At 60.2% G+C, this 18145-nt stretch overlaps 3 protein-coding genes across 6 annotated transcripts in view; 2 read left to right on the top strand and 1 right to left on the bottom strand.

Annotated features, from left to right (window-relative positions):
- The first annotated feature begins 166 nt into the window (after window positions 1–166).
- Window positions 167–4943, top strand: WSB2 (WD repeat and SOCS box containing 2). Its single transcript, XM_074554327.1, has 9 exons — window positions 167–345; window positions 441–612; window positions 1331–1566; window positions 1739–1870; window positions 2154–2254; window positions 2429–2601; window positions 3555–3668; window positions 4023–4130; window positions 4327–4943. The coding sequence occupies exons 1-9, from the start codon at window positions 330–332 to the stop codon at window positions 4487–4489; spliced, it is 1215 nt and encodes a 404-aa protein (XP_074410428.1). The 5' UTR covers window positions 167–329; the 3' UTR covers window positions 4490–4943.
- A 388-nt stretch (window positions 4944–5331) lies between these two features.
- Window positions 5332–8084, bottom strand: RFC5 (replication factor C subunit 5). 2 transcript variants are annotated; one of them, XM_074554329.1, is made up of 11 exons: window positions 7986–8082; window positions 7826–7890; window positions 7588–7724; window positions 7055–7134; window positions 6775–6848; window positions 6491–6650; window positions 6331–6412; window positions 6122–6251; window positions 5863–5940; window positions 5730–5784; window positions 5332–5594 (listed from the first exon to the last, which is right to left on the bottom strand). In XM_074554329.1, the coding sequence occupies exons 1-11, from the start codon at window positions 8015–8017 to the stop codon at window positions 5498–5500; spliced, it is 990 nt and encodes a 329-aa protein (XP_074410430.1). In that variant the 5' UTR covers window positions 8018–8082; the 3' UTR covers window positions 5332–5497. The 2 variants fall into 2 exon arrangements, with proteins under 2 accessions (XP_074410430.1, XP_074410429.1); XM_074554328.1 differs by having other exon boundaries at window positions 5730–5940; window positions 7986–8084.
- Window positions 8085–14140: 6056 nt separating this feature from the next.
- The window catches only part of KSR2 (kinase suppressor of ras 2), a 93279-nt gene continuing 89274 nt past the window's right edge, over window positions 14141–18145 (top strand). For 2 of the 3 annotated variants that reach the window (XM_074554318.1, XM_074554319.1), the window contains exon 1: window positions 14141–14352. In XM_074554318.1, coding sequence (XP_074410419.1) covers window positions 14176–14352 — 177 coding nt within the window. In that variant the 5' untranslated portion in view covers window positions 14141–14175. The remainder of the gene's footprint in view (window positions 14353–18145) is intronic. The other variant, XM_074554320.1, reaches the window with a different exon arrangement.

The raw sequence follows: 18145 nt of genomic DNA, 5'->3' as shown, positions 1-18145 counted from the left end.
CCTGAGGGTGTCCCTGTCAGAAGGTGTCCCGGTGTGTGTCTCTGAGGGTGTCTCGGTGTGTGTCTCTGAGGGTGTCCCGGTGTGTGTCCCTGAGGGTGTCGCTGCCCAGGGCCCGGCGGGCGGGCGGGGGCCGGCCCGGTTCCCGCCGTTTCTCCCTCACGGAGGCCGTTCCAGGCCCTCTCCAGCCCCATGCCGGTGGCGGGGCGGTGCCGGTGGCGGCGGGGCCGGAGGAGGCGGCTCCAGGTCCCCTCCCCGCGCCGCCGCTTCCGCCGCCGCCGCCGCCCTGGGCCGGGCGGGCCCGGCGGGGCCGAGCGGGCGGCGGGGCCGCCATGAAGCCGAGCGGAGGTGAGCGGGAGCCGGGCAGGGACACGGAGGGCTGGGGCTGTGAGGGTGACCGGGGTTTGCGGGGCTCTGGGGGTAACGGAGCTGTCCCGCCGCAGAGGAGCCGGTGCTGCTGGCGGAGCTGAAGCCGGGCCGGCCCCAGCGCTACGATTGGAAATCCAGCTGCGAGACCTGGAGCGTCGCCTTCTCCCCCGACGGGGCCTGGTTCGCCTGGTCCCAGGGACACTGCGTGGTCAAACTGATCCCGTGGCCCCTGGGAGAGGCCGAGCTGTGAGTGCGGAGTCATGGAATGGGTTGGGTTAAAAGGGACCCTAAAGCTCATCCTGTGCCACCACTGCCCATGCAGGGACACCTCCCACTGTCCCAGGCTGCTCCCAGCCCCAATGTCCAGCCTGGCCTTGGACATTTCCAGGGATCCAGGGGCAGCCACAGCTGCTCTGGGCACCCTGTGCCAGGGCCTGCCCACCCTGCCAGGGAACAATTCCCAGTTCCCAATATCCCATCCATCCCTGTCCTCTGGCAGTGGGAGCCATTCCCTGTGTGCTGTCCCTCCATCCCTTGTCCCCAGTCCCTCTCCAGCTCTCCTGGAGCCCCTTCAGGCCCTGCAAGGGGCTCTGAGCTCTCCCTGGAGCCTTCTCCTCTCCAGGTGAGCATCCCCAGCTCTCCCAGCCTGGCTCCAGCCCCTGCAGCATCTCCTTCTCTGGTCTTACTCCATCAGCTCCACATCCTTCTCATACTGGGGCAGCCACAGCTGCAGGTGGGGTCTCACCTGGGTGGGGCAGAGGGGCAGAATTCCCCCTCCTTTCCTGCTGCCCACATTGCGGTATCAGCCCAGGGTGTTTCAGCAGTGTCCTCCCAGTGCTGCTGTCCATCCATTCATTCCCCAGCTTGGATTGATCCCAGGGGTTGCCCAGTGTGGGGTGAGATGGGTGCATGGAGCTGGGGGGGTCTCGGGGTGAACACTCCACCCATCCCTTCCTCCCTCCAGCGGCTGCAAAACCTCGGAGCGCAAGAGCCGGGGCGGCAAAGCGGAGACCTGGAGCCGTGGGGCAGCCAAGGAGAAGACTCTGGAGTGTGGGCAGATCGTGTGGGGCCTGGCCTTCAGTGCCTGGCCAGCAGCTGAGGATGGGGACACAGATCCTGCCTGTGCCGTGGGGCTTCCCTGCCTGGTCCTGGCCACCGGGCTCAACGATGGGCAGATCAAGGTGTGGGAGGTGCAGACAGGTGAGCAGCCCTCGCTGTCATGGCTTCAGACTGGCTGTCCCCTTGTTGCCCTGTGGAAGGAGATCCCATCTTCCCCCTTCCCCAATACCTGCCCTGTCCCAAGCGGGGCTGCATGAATGCTCTGCCTCATTCCCTGTGGATGGATGGCACTGAGCCTGACTCCTCTCTGCAGGGCACCTCCTCTTCAGCCTCTTGGGACACCAGGATGTTGTCAGGGACCTGAGCTTTGCTCCCAATGGAAGCCCCATCCTCGTGTCAGCCTCACGGGACAAGACCTTGCGCGTGTGGGACCTGAGCAGGGATGGTAGGAACGTGCAGGGATATCCCTGTGCTGGGTCAGGGAAGGGGGAGAAACCCATCTTGGGAGGGAAGGTGGTGGAGGGGACCTTTGGGGACAATATTTGAGGCAGAAGGGGGACAGCCATGTGACTGGGAGCAGAGTGTAACCTGGGAGATACAGGAGGGCATTGCCTTGGGATTTACCCAGGGAATCCCCAGCCCAATGTTAATTCCCACTGGGGAAAGGGAGGGAGAGCAGAGCCAAGGAGTCCTGTTCCCCTCTGGTGACACATTTCTGCTGTCCCCAGGGCGGCAGGTGCAGGTGCTGTCGGGCCATGTGCAGTGGGTGTACTGCTGCTCCATCTCCCCAGACTGCAGCATGCTGTGCTCTGCTGCTGGTGAGAAATCGGTGAGTCCTGCAGGATGGGAGCCATCCCTGTGCCTGCTGGGTCCCCAGAAACCCCCCTGGAGAAGGGCCAGGCCATGCTTGTCTGGCTCCTCAGGAGCTGGAAGCTGTGAGCAGAGCCCATGTGCTTTAACCCTTGGCTTGCTCCCAGCCTGATCCCCTGCCCAAATCCCACAGGCCCTGCTGTGGAGCATGAGATCCTACACCCTCATCCGGAGGCTGGAGGGCCACCAGAGCAGCGTGGTGTCCTGTGACTTCTCCCCGGACTCTGCGCTCCTTGTCACCGCCTCCTACGACGCCTGTGTCATCATGTGGGACCCCTACACTGGGGAGCAGCTCAGGACACTGCGGTACAGCCACCTGGGGGGGGACACAGCAATGCCAGGGAGGCTTTTAGGGCTGGCTGTGGCTTTCCCCGCTGGATGAGCACAGCCACCACATCTATACTGTGATATGGACCATGGGGACACTGTGGGACAGGCAGAGCAATGCCAGGGTGGTTTTTAGGGCTTGATGCGGCTTTTGCCACTGGATGGGCACAGCCACCACATCTGCACTGTGGTGTGGGACACTGTGGGACAGGCAGAGCAATGCCAGAGAGGTTTTTAGGGCTGGATGTGACTTTGTCCACTGGATGGGCACAGCCACTTTGTCTACACTGTGATATGGACCATGGGGATACTGTGGGACAGGACAGAGCAATGCCAGGGAAGTTTTTAGGGCTGGATGTGGATTTCCCCGCTGGATGAGCACAGCCACCACGTCTCTACTGTGATATGGACCATGGGGACACTGTCAGACAGTGCCAGGGAGGTTTTGGGGCTGGATGTGGCTTTCCCTGCTGGTTGGGCACAGCCACCACGTCTGCACTGTGGTGTGGGACAGGCAGAGCAATGCCAGAGAGGTTTTTAGGGCTGGATGTGGCTTTCCCCACTGGATGAGCACAGCCACCACGTCTATACTGTGATATGGACCATGGGGACACTGTGGGACAGGCAGAGCAATGCCAGGGAAGTTTTCAGGGCTTGATGCGGCTTTTCCCACTGGATGGGCACAGCCACCACGTCTGCACTGTGATATGGACCATGGGGACACTGTGGGACAGGACAGAGCAATGCCAGGGAAGTTTTTAGGGCTGGATGTGTCTTTCCCTTCCCTCTGAGCACAGCCATCGCCACTCCTCTGCTTCCAGAGGCAGGATGGGGGTCTGGCTTGCCAAGTTTGGTGGCTCTGCCAGCCTCAGCTGGGGAAGGGGCTGGTGGCAGCTCAGAGGTGACGCTGGGATGTTGTTCCCCACCCACAGCCACGTCCCCTTGCACTCCACGCTGGACTTCAGCAGTGAAATCCACACCAGCTCCCTGCGCTCTGTCTGCTTCTCCCCCGAGGGGCTGTACCTGGCCACGGTGGCAGATGACAGGTGAGTGAACCCCTGTGGGGGCCCAGAGGAGACCAGAGTGAACCTGGAGCTCAGGAGGTGGGGAATAAATGCTCCATGTCCCCACAAATTCCTGGAATCGGGGGAAAGATCACGCCTGTGGGAACACCATGGCTGGGCTGTGACAAGGGGGGGGTAGCAAGGTCAGGGTCCTGTCACTCTGAGCTGAGTCCTGTGTCCTCCTGGGTGCTGTGCCACCCTCAGCATGTCACTCACTCAGCAGGGGACAATCCTCCCAGGAACACTCCTATGGGAAGCAAAACCTTTTTTTTCTGTCTTTGGGTGATCCCAGAGGCTTTATTTTGGCAGCACTGTATCCTCTCCCTTTCTCCACAGGCTCCTGAGGATCTGGGCCTTGGAGCTGCGCTCTCCAGTGGCCTTTGCCCCCATGACCAATGGTCTGTGCTGCATGTACTTCCCACATGGAGGATTCATTGCCACAGGGTGAGTAAACAGGAGAAGAGGGTGGAGAAGCACAGGGTTCCTCCTTCCTCCTGCAGCTCAGCAAATTGTGGCCTTCCCATAGTTTTCCTGGGCTGGGGAACACATACTCCGGGCAAGGTTGGGAATATTTGGGGACAGCTGGAATTCCTCCTGTCCCCTCTGCCACGAGCTCAGGGTTGTTTGGATCCCATTGCAGGACCAGGGATGGCCACGTGCAGTTCTGGACAGCCCCGAGGGTCCTGTCGTCGCTCAAGCACTTGTGCCGCAAAGCCCTGCGCACCTTCCTCACAACCTACCAGGTGCTGGCGCTGCCCATTCCCAGGAAGCTGAAGGAATTCCTCACTTACAGGACTTTTTAAGGCAGCAGGGAGAGCAGAGCATGGAGGTGAGCTCCAGGGCTCGGCCTGGGCTGGTGGCGCCGCAGGAACGCCGAGCTGTGAGCCAGGAGCGTCGCTGCTCCGTGGTTTTGGGGCTGTGGAGGGCTTTTTTTGGTGTCATAATACAAAAACCCAGCAAAATGCCACACAGAGCTGTGGTGGCCCTGCAGGGGACACAGGTGGGACATAGGTCCCCCTGTTCCCTGCTGCCTGCTGGGTTGGGTCAGGTGCTTCTGCTTCTGAGTGCAATGGTGTGGGATGATGGTGGAACAGCTGCTGTGGGAGCAGAGCTGTTGTCACCTGCACAAATATGGGGCTGAACCCCCCCAAAACACCCATCCTGGGAATGTCCCACCAGCTGCTCTCCCGGCGTGGGCAGGAGTGGGACAAGCCCGAGCAGGTCTCAATAAATAAAAATTGATTCCTCATGATTTCCCTCCTGGCTCACTCAGGTGACCTGGGAGTGCCTGGCACCGCCCTGGCTGCCAGGGGTGTCCATCTGTGGGAAGAGGTGGCTTCACCCCACCCCCTGCCCCCATTCCTGTTGTTTTCTCTCCGTGCTGGAGCACGGCACTCAATCAGCCAAATTCCCAGACATGCTGAGCATGCAGAAGTGTTTTGTTTGTCCCTATCCTCCAGCTTAGCTGGTGGCTGGAGCAACAGCACATTCCCTTGTGTGCTGGCAGACTTTGTGGAGGGAATTCTCCTCCAGACATCACCAGGATGTTGTTTTTCCCTTGGGAACAGCTGAACACAGAAAGCTGGTGCACCCCTAACCCCCCAGCTCCTTTCAGGAGGAAAAAGCAAAGACCAGTGCGACCTGCTGGGCTTTGGAGGCACCTGTATTTTCCCATTGGGAATAATGCTAAAAAACAACCTTTTTACCCTGACTGTGCGCTCAAGGCTTCCAAAAAGGATCTGGGAAGCTGCAGCTCCAGGCATGGGGCTGATGGTCCTTCCCAAATGCAGCAGCAGATCCACCTGCCAAGATCAGGCTTCAGCCACCACCAGGTCCCTGGTGACCTGGAAGGCGGCGATGAGGGAGCTCAGCTGAATCTTCTCGCTGGTGCCAGCAGCCAGGCGGTACCTGGAGAGGGCCAAGGGCAGCTTTGGGGGTTTCCAGCATTATGTGTGCCCCCCGAAGCACAGGCTGTGTGCCAGCAGTGCCCAGTGAGCACCAGGAGCCACCCCAGGGTCCCCACAGTGGGGCAGTGACACTTACTCGATGTCTGCCAGCTTGATCAGCAGCTGGATGCGGATGGAGGGGGGGAAGTCAACTGTGGAGAGAAGGAAACACTCAGTGAAGGGCAGGGGGGAGTTTGGCTTCTCCAGGATCATCTGGAGCCTTTCCCCACCTCTGTGCACGAAGAGATGGATCTCAGTGAGGATGTCCTGCAGGGCCAGGCCCTTCAGCGTCTTCAGCTCCATGATTTCTGGGATGAAACCGAGTCAAGGCCTTGCTTCCAGGTGTTTCCCTGCCACATCCCACTCCTCATCTTTCCAGCAACCCCAAGAGCCTCCCCAGCGAGCAGCACCCACCCCAGAGGCCACAGAGATCCCTGGGAAGGAGCAGGATTTATCCCAGCTGGGAATGACCCCCAGGGTAGAGGATACTGCGGTAGGCCGTGGAAAAATCCTGGTTCAGCATCCAGTCGAGGATGTTGGCGATGTCAGACTTGAGGGGATGTCCCGTGCAGGTGTAAACGTTCTCCTCTGTCACCTTCCCAAAGGCCATGGAGGTGCTCTGAGGAAGAGGAGGGAACAGGAAGGATGAAGAAGCCCCTCCAGCTCAGCTGGCCAGGGGCTGATGGCCACAGTCCCACCTGCAAGATATTGAGGGCCCTGCGCATGTCCCCGCTCGAGAGGGTCACCAGAGCCTTCATCCCGTCCTCGGTCACATCCACCCTGGAACACAACACCATGGCAGTCCAGCCTGCTGCTCCTCCCGGGCAGGGCAGGGGGCACAGGGGGGTCCCCACTCACCCCTCCTCCTGGATGACGTGCTGGAGCCGCGGCACCATCAGCTCCGGGGTCAGCGGCCCGAAGCGGAAGCGGGTGCAGCGGGACTGCAGGGCAGGAATGATCTTGGAGAGGTAGTTACAGATGAGGCAGAACCGCGTGTTCTCTGTGAACTTCTCGATCACTGCCAAAAGGAGGGAGGAGAGGAGGATCCTTGGGCTGCCTTGTGCTGATTCCCACCCTGTGAGGGCTGGAGGAGGCCATGGCTGCCCACAGTGTGGGATTCCCATGGTGTTGGATTCCCTCACCTCTCCTCAGGGCGTTCTGAGCATCCTGGGTCATGGCATCGGCTTCATCCAGGATCACCAGCTTGAAGCCTTTCCTAGAAAAAGGGGGGTTTGGTGCTGGAGAAGGGGGAGCTGGGATGTTTGTTCCTGGGAAGCCCTTCTTGCATCCTCACCCTCCCTGCTTGCTGGCCACATTCCCACCCACTCCGGGACCTCCCAAATCCCCTTCCCAATCCAAGTGCCAGGGCAGGAGGGTGCCAAAGAGATGGGGAGCTTTGGGAAGCCCAGACCCACCACGTACTTAAAGATGGTCCTGGTGCTGGCAAAGCTCAGGATGGGCCCTCGGACGATGTCAATGCCCCGGTCATCGGAGGCGTTGAGCTGGAAGGGAATGGTGTGGATCCATATCCCTGCATCCCATGCCATCTCATTCCATCTCATCTAATTCCATCCCATCCCATCCCATGGATCACACTGCATCCCAACCCATCCCATAGATCCCATGGATCCCATCCCATCCCATCCCATCCTGTCCCATCTCGTTTCATTCCACCCTATCTGGTCTTGTCCCACCCCATCCCATAGATCCCATCCCATCCCAATCCCATGGATCCCATCCCATCCCATCCCATCCCATCCCATCCCATCCCATCCCATCCCATCCCATCCCATCCCATCCCATCCCATCCCATCCCATCCCATCCCATCCCATCCCATCCCATCCCATCCCATCCCATAGATCCCATGGATCCCATCCCATCCCATGGATCCCATCGCACCCCATCCCAATCCCATGGGTCCCATCTCATCCCACTCCACCGTGCTCCCGCTCACCTCCAGCACCATGGAGCCGAACTCCCGCTCCCGGTAGAGCTGCCGGGCACAGGCCAGGATGGTGGATGTCTTCCCGGTACCGGGCGGCCCATAGAGGAGCAGATGGGGGAGCCGGTCCTCGCTGATGAAGCGCTGCACTGCGGGATAACGGGATAACAATGGGATAACAGCAGGATAACGGGGCTGGGGGACAGCCAGGACCGGCGGGGGGGTCACAGCGCGGGGAGGGATTAACTACCGGTGCTGAGGATGTCCCGGTGAGACACCAGCTCGGACAGCGCCTGCGGACGGTACTTCTCCACCCTGCAGCGGGGAAGGAAAGGAGAGGGCAGTGAGTCCCGGGGCAGCTCCCGCCGCGTTATCCCGGTGTCCCGGTGTCCCCCCGCGCCCGGCCGTACCACGGCAGGTTCGCGCTGCCCGCCGGCGCCATCTTGGGAAGTCTCGCGAGAGCGCCGCCAAGCGCGCGAGAGCTGCGGGGCGGGGCCGGCCTGAGGGGGCGGGCGGGTCCCGGCGGAGCGGGGAAATCCCGGCCCTGCCAGAATCCCGGGATCCCGGGGATAACTGCTCTGGGAATGCCGTCCCAGCCCTTAACCACCCTCACAGGGAGCTATTCCCGCACAGTATCCCATCCAGCCCTGCCCTCTGGCAGTGGGAGCCAATCCCTGTGTCCTGTCCCTCCATCCCTTGTCCCCAGTCCCTCTCCAGCTCTCCTGGAGCCCCTTCAGGCCCTGCAAGGGGCTCTGAGCTCTCCCTGGAGCCTTCTCCTCTCCAGCTCTCCCAGCCTGGCACCAGCCCTTGCAGCATCTCCATGCCCTCTGGTCTCACTCCATCAGCTCCAGGTCCCTCCTGTGCTGTGCCCCAGTGTTCCCACTGGGATCTCGCCTGAGTGGAGAGGGAGAATCCCCCATCCTGCTGTCCCTGTTCATGGCAGTGCATGGAACGAGGTGACCTTTAAGGTCCCATCCAACTCAAGCCATTCCATAATTCTGTGATTGTGGGGAGACCGTGGTGCTGATGTTCACCAGCAATTCTGGGGAAATCACGGCAGCAGGAATTGCTGGATTGAGGTTTTGGGAAAGCACAGATGCCCCTGCCCCTGGAACACCGATGGGATGAGAGGGGCACCTTTGGGTGCAGAGGCACCTGAGGAGAGGAGATCTGGGATCCTCCCAGTGCGACAGGAGCAAGCAGCAAACTCCAGAGGTGGCTGCCAGCACAAAGCGTCTTTATCCCTGTCCCTGTTGCTTCCCAGTGCCTCTGGAAAAGCCCTGGAGCCCCCTTTAGAGAAGGAATTTAGAGGGCAGAATCAGCCCAGGCTGCTGGAGCGATGCTTCAGAAAGGAAAGCAGGCAGGACTGGGAGACACTGGTTTGGAAAACGCAGGTGGAGTGAGGATGGGAAGCAATCCATTGAGAAGCAGAGGTACAGGACAGGCAAAAAAACCCCTAGAAAAATGCTATTGCTGACAAGGGAAGTGAAAACATCAAGAGCTCCAGGCTGGATCCTATAAAACCCCAAAAATCTGCTGGAGGGCCGCTGCTTTCCTGGGCTTTTCCCCCATTTTTTTCCCCTGCATGCCCATAAAGGAAAGCAGGAGCTGGAGGCTGAGGGCAGCAGCCCTCAGCTGTCCCTCTGGGCACGTGACAGCCGTGACAGATGGCCCTTCCCCTCGGAGCCTCCAGGTCCTTCCCGGGCACCTGGGAACAGCCGGGAGCTGGGATTTTCCTGCACCTCCTGGATCCAGAGCTGCTGCTCTCCCCCTGCATCTGCCCTCGCCTGGGGCAGCCTCTTGTCCTCCTACATGGGTTTTTCCAGGTGTTTCCCCCATCATTAATAAATCCTGGGCTCCAGAGCAGGGAAAATCTTTGGGGGTGTTGTTTAATGGGGTTAAAGTGCCCCTGGGATGGCTCTGATTTCCCTCCTGGCTAGAGATGAGGGGGTGGGACAGGGATGATGGGACAGAGGTGATGGAGACAGAGGTGGCAGGACGGAGGTGATGGGATGGAGATGATGGGACAGGGAAGACAGGACAGGCATGGTGGTGACAGTGTTGATGGGACAGAGATGATGGGTCAGAGATGATGGGACAGAGGTGATGGGTACAGGGATGATAGGACAGGTGATGGGACAGAGGTGATGGGATGGAGATGATGGGATAGGGAAGGTGGGACAGAGCTGATGGGACAGGGGTGATGGGACAGGGGGATGGTGACAGGAATGATGGTGATGGAGATAAGGAGACAGATGTGGGGCAGGCATGATGGTGACAGAGGTGGTGACAAGGGTGATGGGACAGGGATGATGGGACAGAGATGGTGACAGAAATTATGACAGAGATGATGGTGACAGAGGTGATGGGACAGGGACTGAGGTGATGAAGAGGTGGATGATGGTGACAGGGATGGTAGGACAGAGGTGATGGGACAGAGGTGATGGCAACAGGGTTGAAGGGACAGGGATGATGGTGACAGGGATGATGATGACAGGGATGATGGGGACAGGGATGGTAGGACAGAGATGATGACAGAGGTGATGGGACAGAGGTGATGGTGACAGGGTTGAAGGGACAGAGATGATGGGGAGAGGAATGATGGTGATAGAGATGATGGTAGTAGGGATGATGATGACAGGGGTGATGGGACAGGATGGTGGGGACAGAGATGATGGTGACAAGGATGATGGGGACACAGATGATGGGATGGAGGTGATGGCAACAGGACTGAAGGGACAGGGATGATGGTGACAGGGACGATGGGGACAGAGATGATGGTGACAGGGATGATGGGGACAGAGATGATGGTGACAGGTTGAAGGGACAGAGATGAAGGTGACAGGGATGACAGGACAGAGGTGATGGGACAGAGATGCTCTTCCACAGAGAATTAAAAAGGTGCTCCCTGAGAGCTGAAATCCCAGGGGTGCCCCCACCCCATGTGGAGCTGAAGAAGTGCTTTGCCATATTAATAACCAGGAAATCCCAATGCTGATACCCAAAGGAGCAGCTCACCCCGAGCTGGAGCAATGAACCCTCATGGGGGGTTTGGGGGGAATTAGGTGGGAAAGGCCTGGTGTGGTGCAATGGTGTTGGTTTGCCAGGGTGGCCTGGCAATGCCAGGGCATTCCCTCTCCCTTGCCAGCAGGATGTCATGCCTGGAAGAGCACCTTTGGCACTGAGGGAACATTAACCCAGTTTACAGACTCTGAGTCACTCCAAACTCTTTTCTCATGGAGAAAACCCACAGAAGTCAATTAAAGTATAATCAGATGTTTTTATATGGACTGACTGTGCCATTCCCACTGCCTGGAATGTTCATCCATCTCTCAGACCATGGCCAGCTCCAAGCATGGGAGCTATCCCACAGGCTGCTGTAGGGATTTTTGGGAAGGATGAGGTTTGGTGAACATCCAAAATCCCTGCAGCTGCAGGCTTTTGGGATGGGTGCTTTTATCCCAGTGGAGTCTCTGGGAGCTGCTTGCAATTTATTTCATATTTCCCTTCCCTTCCCTTCCCTTCCCTTCCCTTCCCTTCCCTTCCCTTCCCTTCCCTTCCCTTCCCTTCCCTTCCCTTCCCTTCCCTTCCCTTCCCTTCCCTTCCCTTCCCTTCCCTTCCCTTCCCTTCCCTTCCCTTCCCTTCCCTTCCCTTCCCTTCCCTTCCCTTCCCTTCCCTTCCCTTCCCTTCCCTTCCCTTCCCTTCCCTTCCCTTCCCTTCCCTTCCCTTCCCTTCCCTTCCCTTCCCTTCCCTTCCCTTCCCTTCCCTTCCCTTCCCTTCCCTTCCCTTCCCTTCCCTTCCCTTCCCTTCCCTTCCCTTCCCTTCCCTTCCCTTCCCTTCCCTTCCCTTCCCTTCCCTTCCCTTCCCTTCCCTTCCCTTCCCTTCCCTGGCAGTATTTGATGTCACGGCCAGCCTTGGGGACAGGGCAGAAAAGGGACATCCTACCTTAAGAGTCAGCCTGGAAATTAAAGGTTCTGATTTAAAATTAAAAAAAAAAAAGTAAAAAATCAGCAGTTTTCCAGCTTTTTCAGCCACATCCCAACTTGGAGGGAGCCGACCACTGTGAGCCATTGGGAATTTGGCTTTGTGCTCCCCAGAGCTGGGAGGGGCTGGCATGGGGATGCCAGCTGGGAATGAAGTCACACATCCAGAGGCAGGGAGGTCACAGCTCTGAGGACGCTGTGCCTGGAGCAGGTGAAGGCTCTGGGAGCACCATCCTGGCTCCGTCTCTCTGGAATAATTCCCGAGTGTTGGCCAGGCTTGGCCTCCATTGCCCCAGAGCAGCAATCCCCAGTGCCCCTGAACCCCCCCAGTGCCCCAGATCCCCCAATGTCCCAGATCCCCCAATGCCCAGATCCCCCCAAATGCTCCAGACCCCTCCAATGCCCACCCCAGTGCCCCAGATCCCCTCCAGTGCCCCAGACCCCCCCAATGCCCCAGATCCCCCAATGCCCACCCCAGTGCCCCAGATCCCTCAGTGCCCCTGAACCCCCCCAGTGCCCCAGATCCCCCAATGTCCCAGATCCCCCAATGTCCCAGATCCCCCAATGCCCAGATCCCCCCAAATGCTCCAGACCCCTCCAATGCCTCAGATCCCCCAATGCCCACCCCAGTGTCCCAGATCCCCTCCAGTGCCCCAGACCCCTCCAATGCCCCAGATCCCCCAATGCCCACCCCAGTGCCCCAGATCCCTCAGTGCCCCAGACACCCCCAGTGCTCCAGACCCCTCCACTGCCCCAGATCCCCCAATATCCCAGACCCTCCAATGCCCACCCCAGTGCCCCAGACACCCCCAAACACCCCAGACCCCTCCATTGCCTCAGATCCCCCCCAGTGCCCCAGGCTTTCCCATTTCCCCAGAGCCCCCCATTTCCATTCTCCATCTCTGCCCCAGCCCCCATGTTGCCCCATTTCCCCCCATTACCTCAGGTCCCCCACATTCCCCAGCCCCTATTATCCCCCCAATTCCCCCACCACCCCATTTCCATCCCCCCCTCATTTCCCCAGATTCCCCTTTGGCACCAGCCCCCCAATGTCCAAGCCCCCCTTCCTCATTTACTCCCCATTACCCCAGACCCCCCAATTATCCCAAACCCCCATTTCCGCCCCCACCCCCATCCTCTCTGCCCCCTTCCCCCCTGGTGCTCCCCTCCTGTCCCATTCCTGGGGTCAGAGGGACTGGGATGAGCATGGATGGACTGGAGAGATGGGAATGGAAATGGGGATGGGGGGGATGAATGAGGGACAGGGATGGGATGGGAATGGGGAAATTCCTGTGAGAATGGAGAGGCGTGGGAATGGGGGATGGGGATGAGGGGTGGTTATGAGGATGGAGAGATGTGGGGGTTTGGAGCATGGGGTGGATGGGGATAGGGATGGGTGGTGATGAGAATGGGGGTGCTGATGAGGATGAGGAGATGTGGGGATGGGGGTGGATGGGGATGGTGGGAAAGTGCCGGGGCTGGGGGCTGCGAGGGGGTGATGGGGTGATGATGAAGATGGAAAGGCGATGGGGGTGATGGGGTAAGGGGTGATGAGGATGGGGGTATTGATAAAGTAGGGGGGTGTTTAGAGAGTGGGAGTGTGGGCAAGGGGGGGATGGGGATGTGGGAAGGTGATGGGGTGGGGGTGACGATAAGTTTGAGGGGATGTTGATGAGGAGGGGGGGTGATGATGAGGATGAGGAGGTGTGGGGGTGATGAGGCTGGAGGGATGTTGATAAGGTTGGGGGGAGTGTTGATGATGATGGGGGTGTTGATAAGGGATAGGGGTGTTGATGAGGATGGGGGTGTGGGCAAAGGGGGGGATTGGGATATGGGAATGTGATGGGATGGGAGTGATGGGGTTAGGGCTGATGATAATGTTGATGGAATATTGACGGAGGGGGGGTGATGATGAGGATAGGGAGGTGTGGGGGTGATGGGGCTGGGGCTGATGATAAGGTTGGGGGGATGTTGATGAGGAGGGGGGTGATGCTGAGGATGAGGAGGTGTGGGGGTGATGGGGCTGGGGGATGATGATAAGGTTGGGGGGATGTTGATAAGCTTGGGGGGGATGTTGATGACAATGGGGATGTTGATAAGCTTGGGGGGGATGTTGATAAGCTTGGGGGGGTGTGTTGATGACAATGGGGATGTTGATAAGCTTGGGGGGGGTGTGTTGCTGACGATGGGGGTGTTGATAAGGCTGCAGGGGTGCTGAAGATGGTGTGGGGGTGCTGATGCTGGTGAGGGTGCTGACGGGGGTGAGGATGCTGATGCGCGTGTGGCTGCGGGGGCGATGCGGACGCCGCGGCGCTGCCGGGCCCGGGGCTGCCGGCCCGGGGGTGTGCGGGGGTTCCCGCGCGGAGCGGCGCGCAGCGAGCGCGGCCCCGCGGAGCCGGAGCGCGCCGCCCCCGCCCCCGCCCCGCCGCGCCCGGGGGGGGGGTAGCGGCGGCGGCGCCGCGCTGACGGCTCGGTGGGCACCGCGATGCTGCGGGCCGCGGCCGAGCGGGGCTGAGCGGCGGCGGGGGCCGGCGAGCGGAGCCGAGCGGAGGGGGGGCCGCGGCGGCGGCGGGCGGAGGGGAGGGCGGGCGGGCGGGGGGGGGGGGGGCGGCGAGCGATGGATGAGGACAACATGACGAGGAGCGAGGAGCAGGAGCTGAGTCTGCAGAAGGCGCTGCAGCAGTGCGAGCTGGTCCAGAACATGATCGACATCAGCATCTCCAACCTGGAGGGGCTCCGCACCAAGTGCGCCGCCTCCAACGACCTCACGCAGAAGGAGATCCGCACCCTGGAGGTACGGGCCCGCCGACCCCCCCCAACATCAACACCCCCCCCATCGGTCTCCCCCCCACCCCCCCCGGGCCGCGGCGGGTTCCCCCGCGGCGCTGCGGTGCGCCCGAGTGAGGCTGCGCGCTCTGCAGGTGGCCCCGAGGTGGGTCCGGGACCACCGAGCCCTGCTGCCGGCACCCACGGGGGCCGCCCGGCCGCGGCCGCAGCGCCCCGCTATCCCCCGGCATCCTCCCGGTATCCCCCGGCATCCCCCGGCCCGGCCGCGTCCCTCCCCCGGCTTCCACCGCCCGGCAGGCGGCATCCCCCGGCCCACCTGCATCCAGCCCCGGCCCACCTGCATCCAGCCCCGGCCCACCTGCACCCATCTCCCGGCCCACCTGCATCCATCCCCCGGCCCACCTGCATCAATCCCCGGCCCACCTGCATCCATCCCCCGGCCCACCTGCACCCATCTCCCGGCCCACCTGCATCCATCCCCCGGCCCACCTGCATTCATCCCCGGCCCACCTGGATCTCCCGGCCCACCTGCATCCATTCCCCGGCCCACCTGCATCCATCCCCCGGCCCACCTGCATCCCCTCCCCCTTCCTGCATCCCCCGGCCCGGCCCCGTCCCTTCCTCCCGGCTCCTTCTCCATCCCTTCCACCTTCCTGCATCCCATCGGCCCACCTGCACCCCTGCTGCCTGCATCCCTTTCCCTGGACTGCATCCCTTCGGCCCACCTGCATTCCTTGTGGCAGGCTGCATCCCACGGGCCTGGCTGCATCCCTTCCAGCAGGCAGCATCCCCTCAGCCCACCTGCATCCCTTCCAGCAGACTCCAGCTGGCCCAGGTGGCTGCATCCCCCTGGCCCACCTGCATCCCCCATGCCCACCTGCATCCCCCTGGCCCACCTGCAACCCCCTGGCCCACCTGCATCCCCCATGCCCACCTGCATCCCCCTGGCCCACCTGCATCCCTCCCTCCCAGCCCAGCTGCCTTCTCCCCTCCCCACCGCTGCCTCCCAGGGGATGAGGCTCCTTTTGGAGAGTTCTGAGCCCCTGCTGGGGTGAATGCGTGGTTCAGCAGGAGCTCGGTGGGCTGGGATGGGCAGGGAACACCAGGGATTGCCAGGGCTGAGTGGGATCCCTGCAGCTGGCACGGAGCAGGAGGAGCAAGGCCGTGACCCTGGGAGACGCCAGCGGGGCTGTGCTGCTGCTGTGGGGGTGGCTGGTGCTGAGCTGGGGGGGTTTCAGAGCCTGATCCCTCTCAGGCCTTGCAGCTGCTCCTGCAGCCCCTCTGTGGGGCAGCTCGTGGCTCTGGACAGGACTGGAGCACCCTGTTCTGCTGCTCCTGCTCCCCAGTGCTGTGGGGACAATCGGGGCGTCACCACGTCACTGCTGTGCCACTCGTGGGGACACGCCAGGTTTGGGGTGCAGCTCCCTGCTCTGCATCCCAGCCTGTGCTCATTCCCGCTCCCATCCCTTGATCCAAGCCCTGCCTCACCCCAACTCTCTGTGTGAGGGGCTGGGAGCTGTTGGTCCTGGAGCAGCTTCAGGAGAGGGATAACAGTGGTTTTGGGGTGTGCTGAAGACTTTTTGGGATGCACCAGGCTCCAAATCCCCAGGAGAACCTGCCAGGAGGTGCAGGAGCTCATCCCACATGGAGTGATTGGCCTCGTTGAGGTCAGCACTGAGGATTCCCTGTCTGTGTCCCATGGACATGGAGGGGAGTGTGGTGGAGCAATCCTGGTGGGATGCTCCTTCCCAGCACCCCAGTGCCACTGGGGCAGCCAAACTGGGGCTGGATGGAGGGTCTGGAGGATTTTTGGGGATGCCATTCTGATGGGATTCTTCTTCCCAGCACCCCAGTGCCACTGGGGCAGCCAAACTGGGGCTGGATGGAGGGTCTGGAGGATTTTTGGGGATGCCATCCTGGTGGGATACTCCTTCCCAGCACCCCAGTACCACTGGGGCAGCCAAACTGGGGCTGGATAAAGGTTTTGGAGGTTTTTTGGGGGATGTCATCCTGATGGGATGCTCCTTCCCAGCATCCCAGTGCCACTGGAGCAACTCAGCTGGGGCTGGATGAAGGGTCTGGAGGATTTTTGGGGATGCCATTCTGGTGGGATGCTCCTTCCCAGTATCCCAGTACCACTGGGGCAGCCAAACTGGGGCTGGATGGAGGGTTTGGAGGATTTTTGGGGATGCCATCCTGGTGGGATTCTTCTTCCCAGCACCCCAGTGCCACTGGGGTAGCCAAACTGTGGCTGGATAAAGGTTTTGGAGGTTTTTTTGGGGATGTCATCCTGATGGGATGCTCCTTCCCAGCATCCCAGTGCCACTGGGGCAGCTCAGATGGGGCTGGGTGAAGGGTTTGGAGGTGGTCAGGGGGTTGTTATCCTACAAATACTCACAGGAAAGCACTGGATCACTCAGGTGGAAGGTGTTCCTGTCCATGGGGTGGAACTGGATGAGCTTTAAGCTCCTTCCAACCCAAACCATTCCATGATTTTGTGATTTTTACTGCCTGAACGTGTGGATTCTCTGCTGTCCCATACCTCTCCAGCCCCTATGGATCCCTCAGTGCCAGCCACAGGGAACCCTGGCATTGCCATCCCTAAAACACCCCCAAACCGGGAGCTGGGGATGTTCCAGCCAAGGACATCCCTGCTGGCACTCTCTGGTTGTTTTTCACCTCAAACCCAGGGTGATTCCCACGAAGGGAGTGAATCCAGGGCCACATTCCCAATGCCAGCCCTGGGCTGGCTCCTGGCGTTGTCCTGGGTTGCCACCAGCGTCAGCAGGAGCTCAGCTTGGCCCTGAGTCCCCAAGTCCCCGAGTCTCTGTGTCCCTGAGTCCCTGCTGCCACCAGCACGTCCCAAGGACGTGGCACAGACTCTGAGTCTCGCTCTGAGCCTCTTCCCTTCCCATCTGGGGGCAGCAGAGCTGGGCCAGGCAGTGCCATGGCAAAGGGATGTGGCACTGGGGACAGTGCCCAGCCCTTGTGTCAGCATGAACCTGGAATAAAACGGGAGAATCCGTGGGGTTTTGGTTCATCTTCATAGGCTAAGCATTGATTTTGCTGGATTAATAGAAGTTTTTCCCTTTTTTTTTTTTTTTTTTTTTTTTTTTTTTGTTTTAAGCCACCTTAAGGTAGATGTGAACTCTCATCCTCCTGCCTCCTGCTGTGCAGCATTTTTGGGATGGATACCATGGTTCCAGGGGCAATCCTTGGAGCTGGGAGGCTTTTTGGGTCTTGCTTATGCCTTGGGACAGGTTCCACTGAGAACCAAGGCAGCAGCTGGGATAAAACACCTGGAGTGGGAATTGAGTCTGGTTTGCTTCCTATGGGGCAGCATCCAGAAGGAGCTGAGTGTTTATCCCTCAGCCTTGCCTGGGCTGTGGGATTTTATCCCTGTCCAAGTGTGGCAGCTGGGATTTCTGGCTCTAAATTTGGGGTGTAAATATGGATAGGGGGTGCTGTGTTTGGTGGAGTTTGAGGTGTAAATATGGATAGGGGGTGGTGTGTTCAGAGGAGTTTGGGAACAGCAGAAGGAAAATTTGCTGGGAGCTGGGTGATATTCCCAGCTGTCCCACAGCACCGTCTGTGGGGTTAAACCCCATCCCAGTGTCAAAATGAACACCAGGGCTCCCAGGAACTGGTGGATGGCTCCAGGATCAACATTTCCCTCTCCCTGGGCTGTCGTGCTCCTGCCAGGGACAGGGAACTCTCCCAGGATACTTTTGGCTGCTGTGTGGTGAGGAAGGAGCTGTGGCCATTCCCAAACCTCCACAGGCTCTGCAGGTGCTGTCCCA

Source organism: Zonotrichia albicollis, chromosome 18 (assembly GCF_047830755.1).
Source record: "Zonotrichia albicollis isolate bZonAlb1 chromosome 18, bZonAlb1.hap1, whole genome shotgun sequence".
In the NCBI taxonomy this organism is placed as follows: Eukaryota; Metazoa; Chordata; class Aves; order Passeriformes; family Passerellidae; genus Zonotrichia; species Zonotrichia albicollis.
Note: the sequence above shows the minus strand (reverse complement) of the source record. Positions and strands in the feature narration are given on the sequence as shown.

Coding starts and splice junctions, on each gene's coding strand:
- WSB2 (XM_074554327.1), top strand. Junction 613..1,330: donor CCCCTGGGAGAGGCCGAGCT/GTGAGTGCGGAG, acceptor TCCTCCCTCCAG/CGGCTGCAAAACCTCGGAGC. Junction 1,567..1,738: donor GGTGTGGGAGGTGCAGACAG/GTGAGCAGCCCT, acceptor TCCTCTCTGCAG/GGCACCTCCTCTTCAGCCTC.
- RFC5 (XM_074554328.1), bottom strand. CDS start 8,017: ATGGCGCCGGCGGGCAGCGCGAACCTGCCGTG. Junction 7,725..7,825: donor CCGGGACATCCTCAGCACCG/GTAGTTAATCCC, acceptor GTTATCCCGCAG/TGCAGCGCTTCATCAGCGAG. Junction 5,595..5,729: donor ATCAAGCTGGCAGACATCGA/GTAAGTGTCACT, acceptor GGCCCTCTCCAG/GTACCGCCTGGCTGCTGGCA.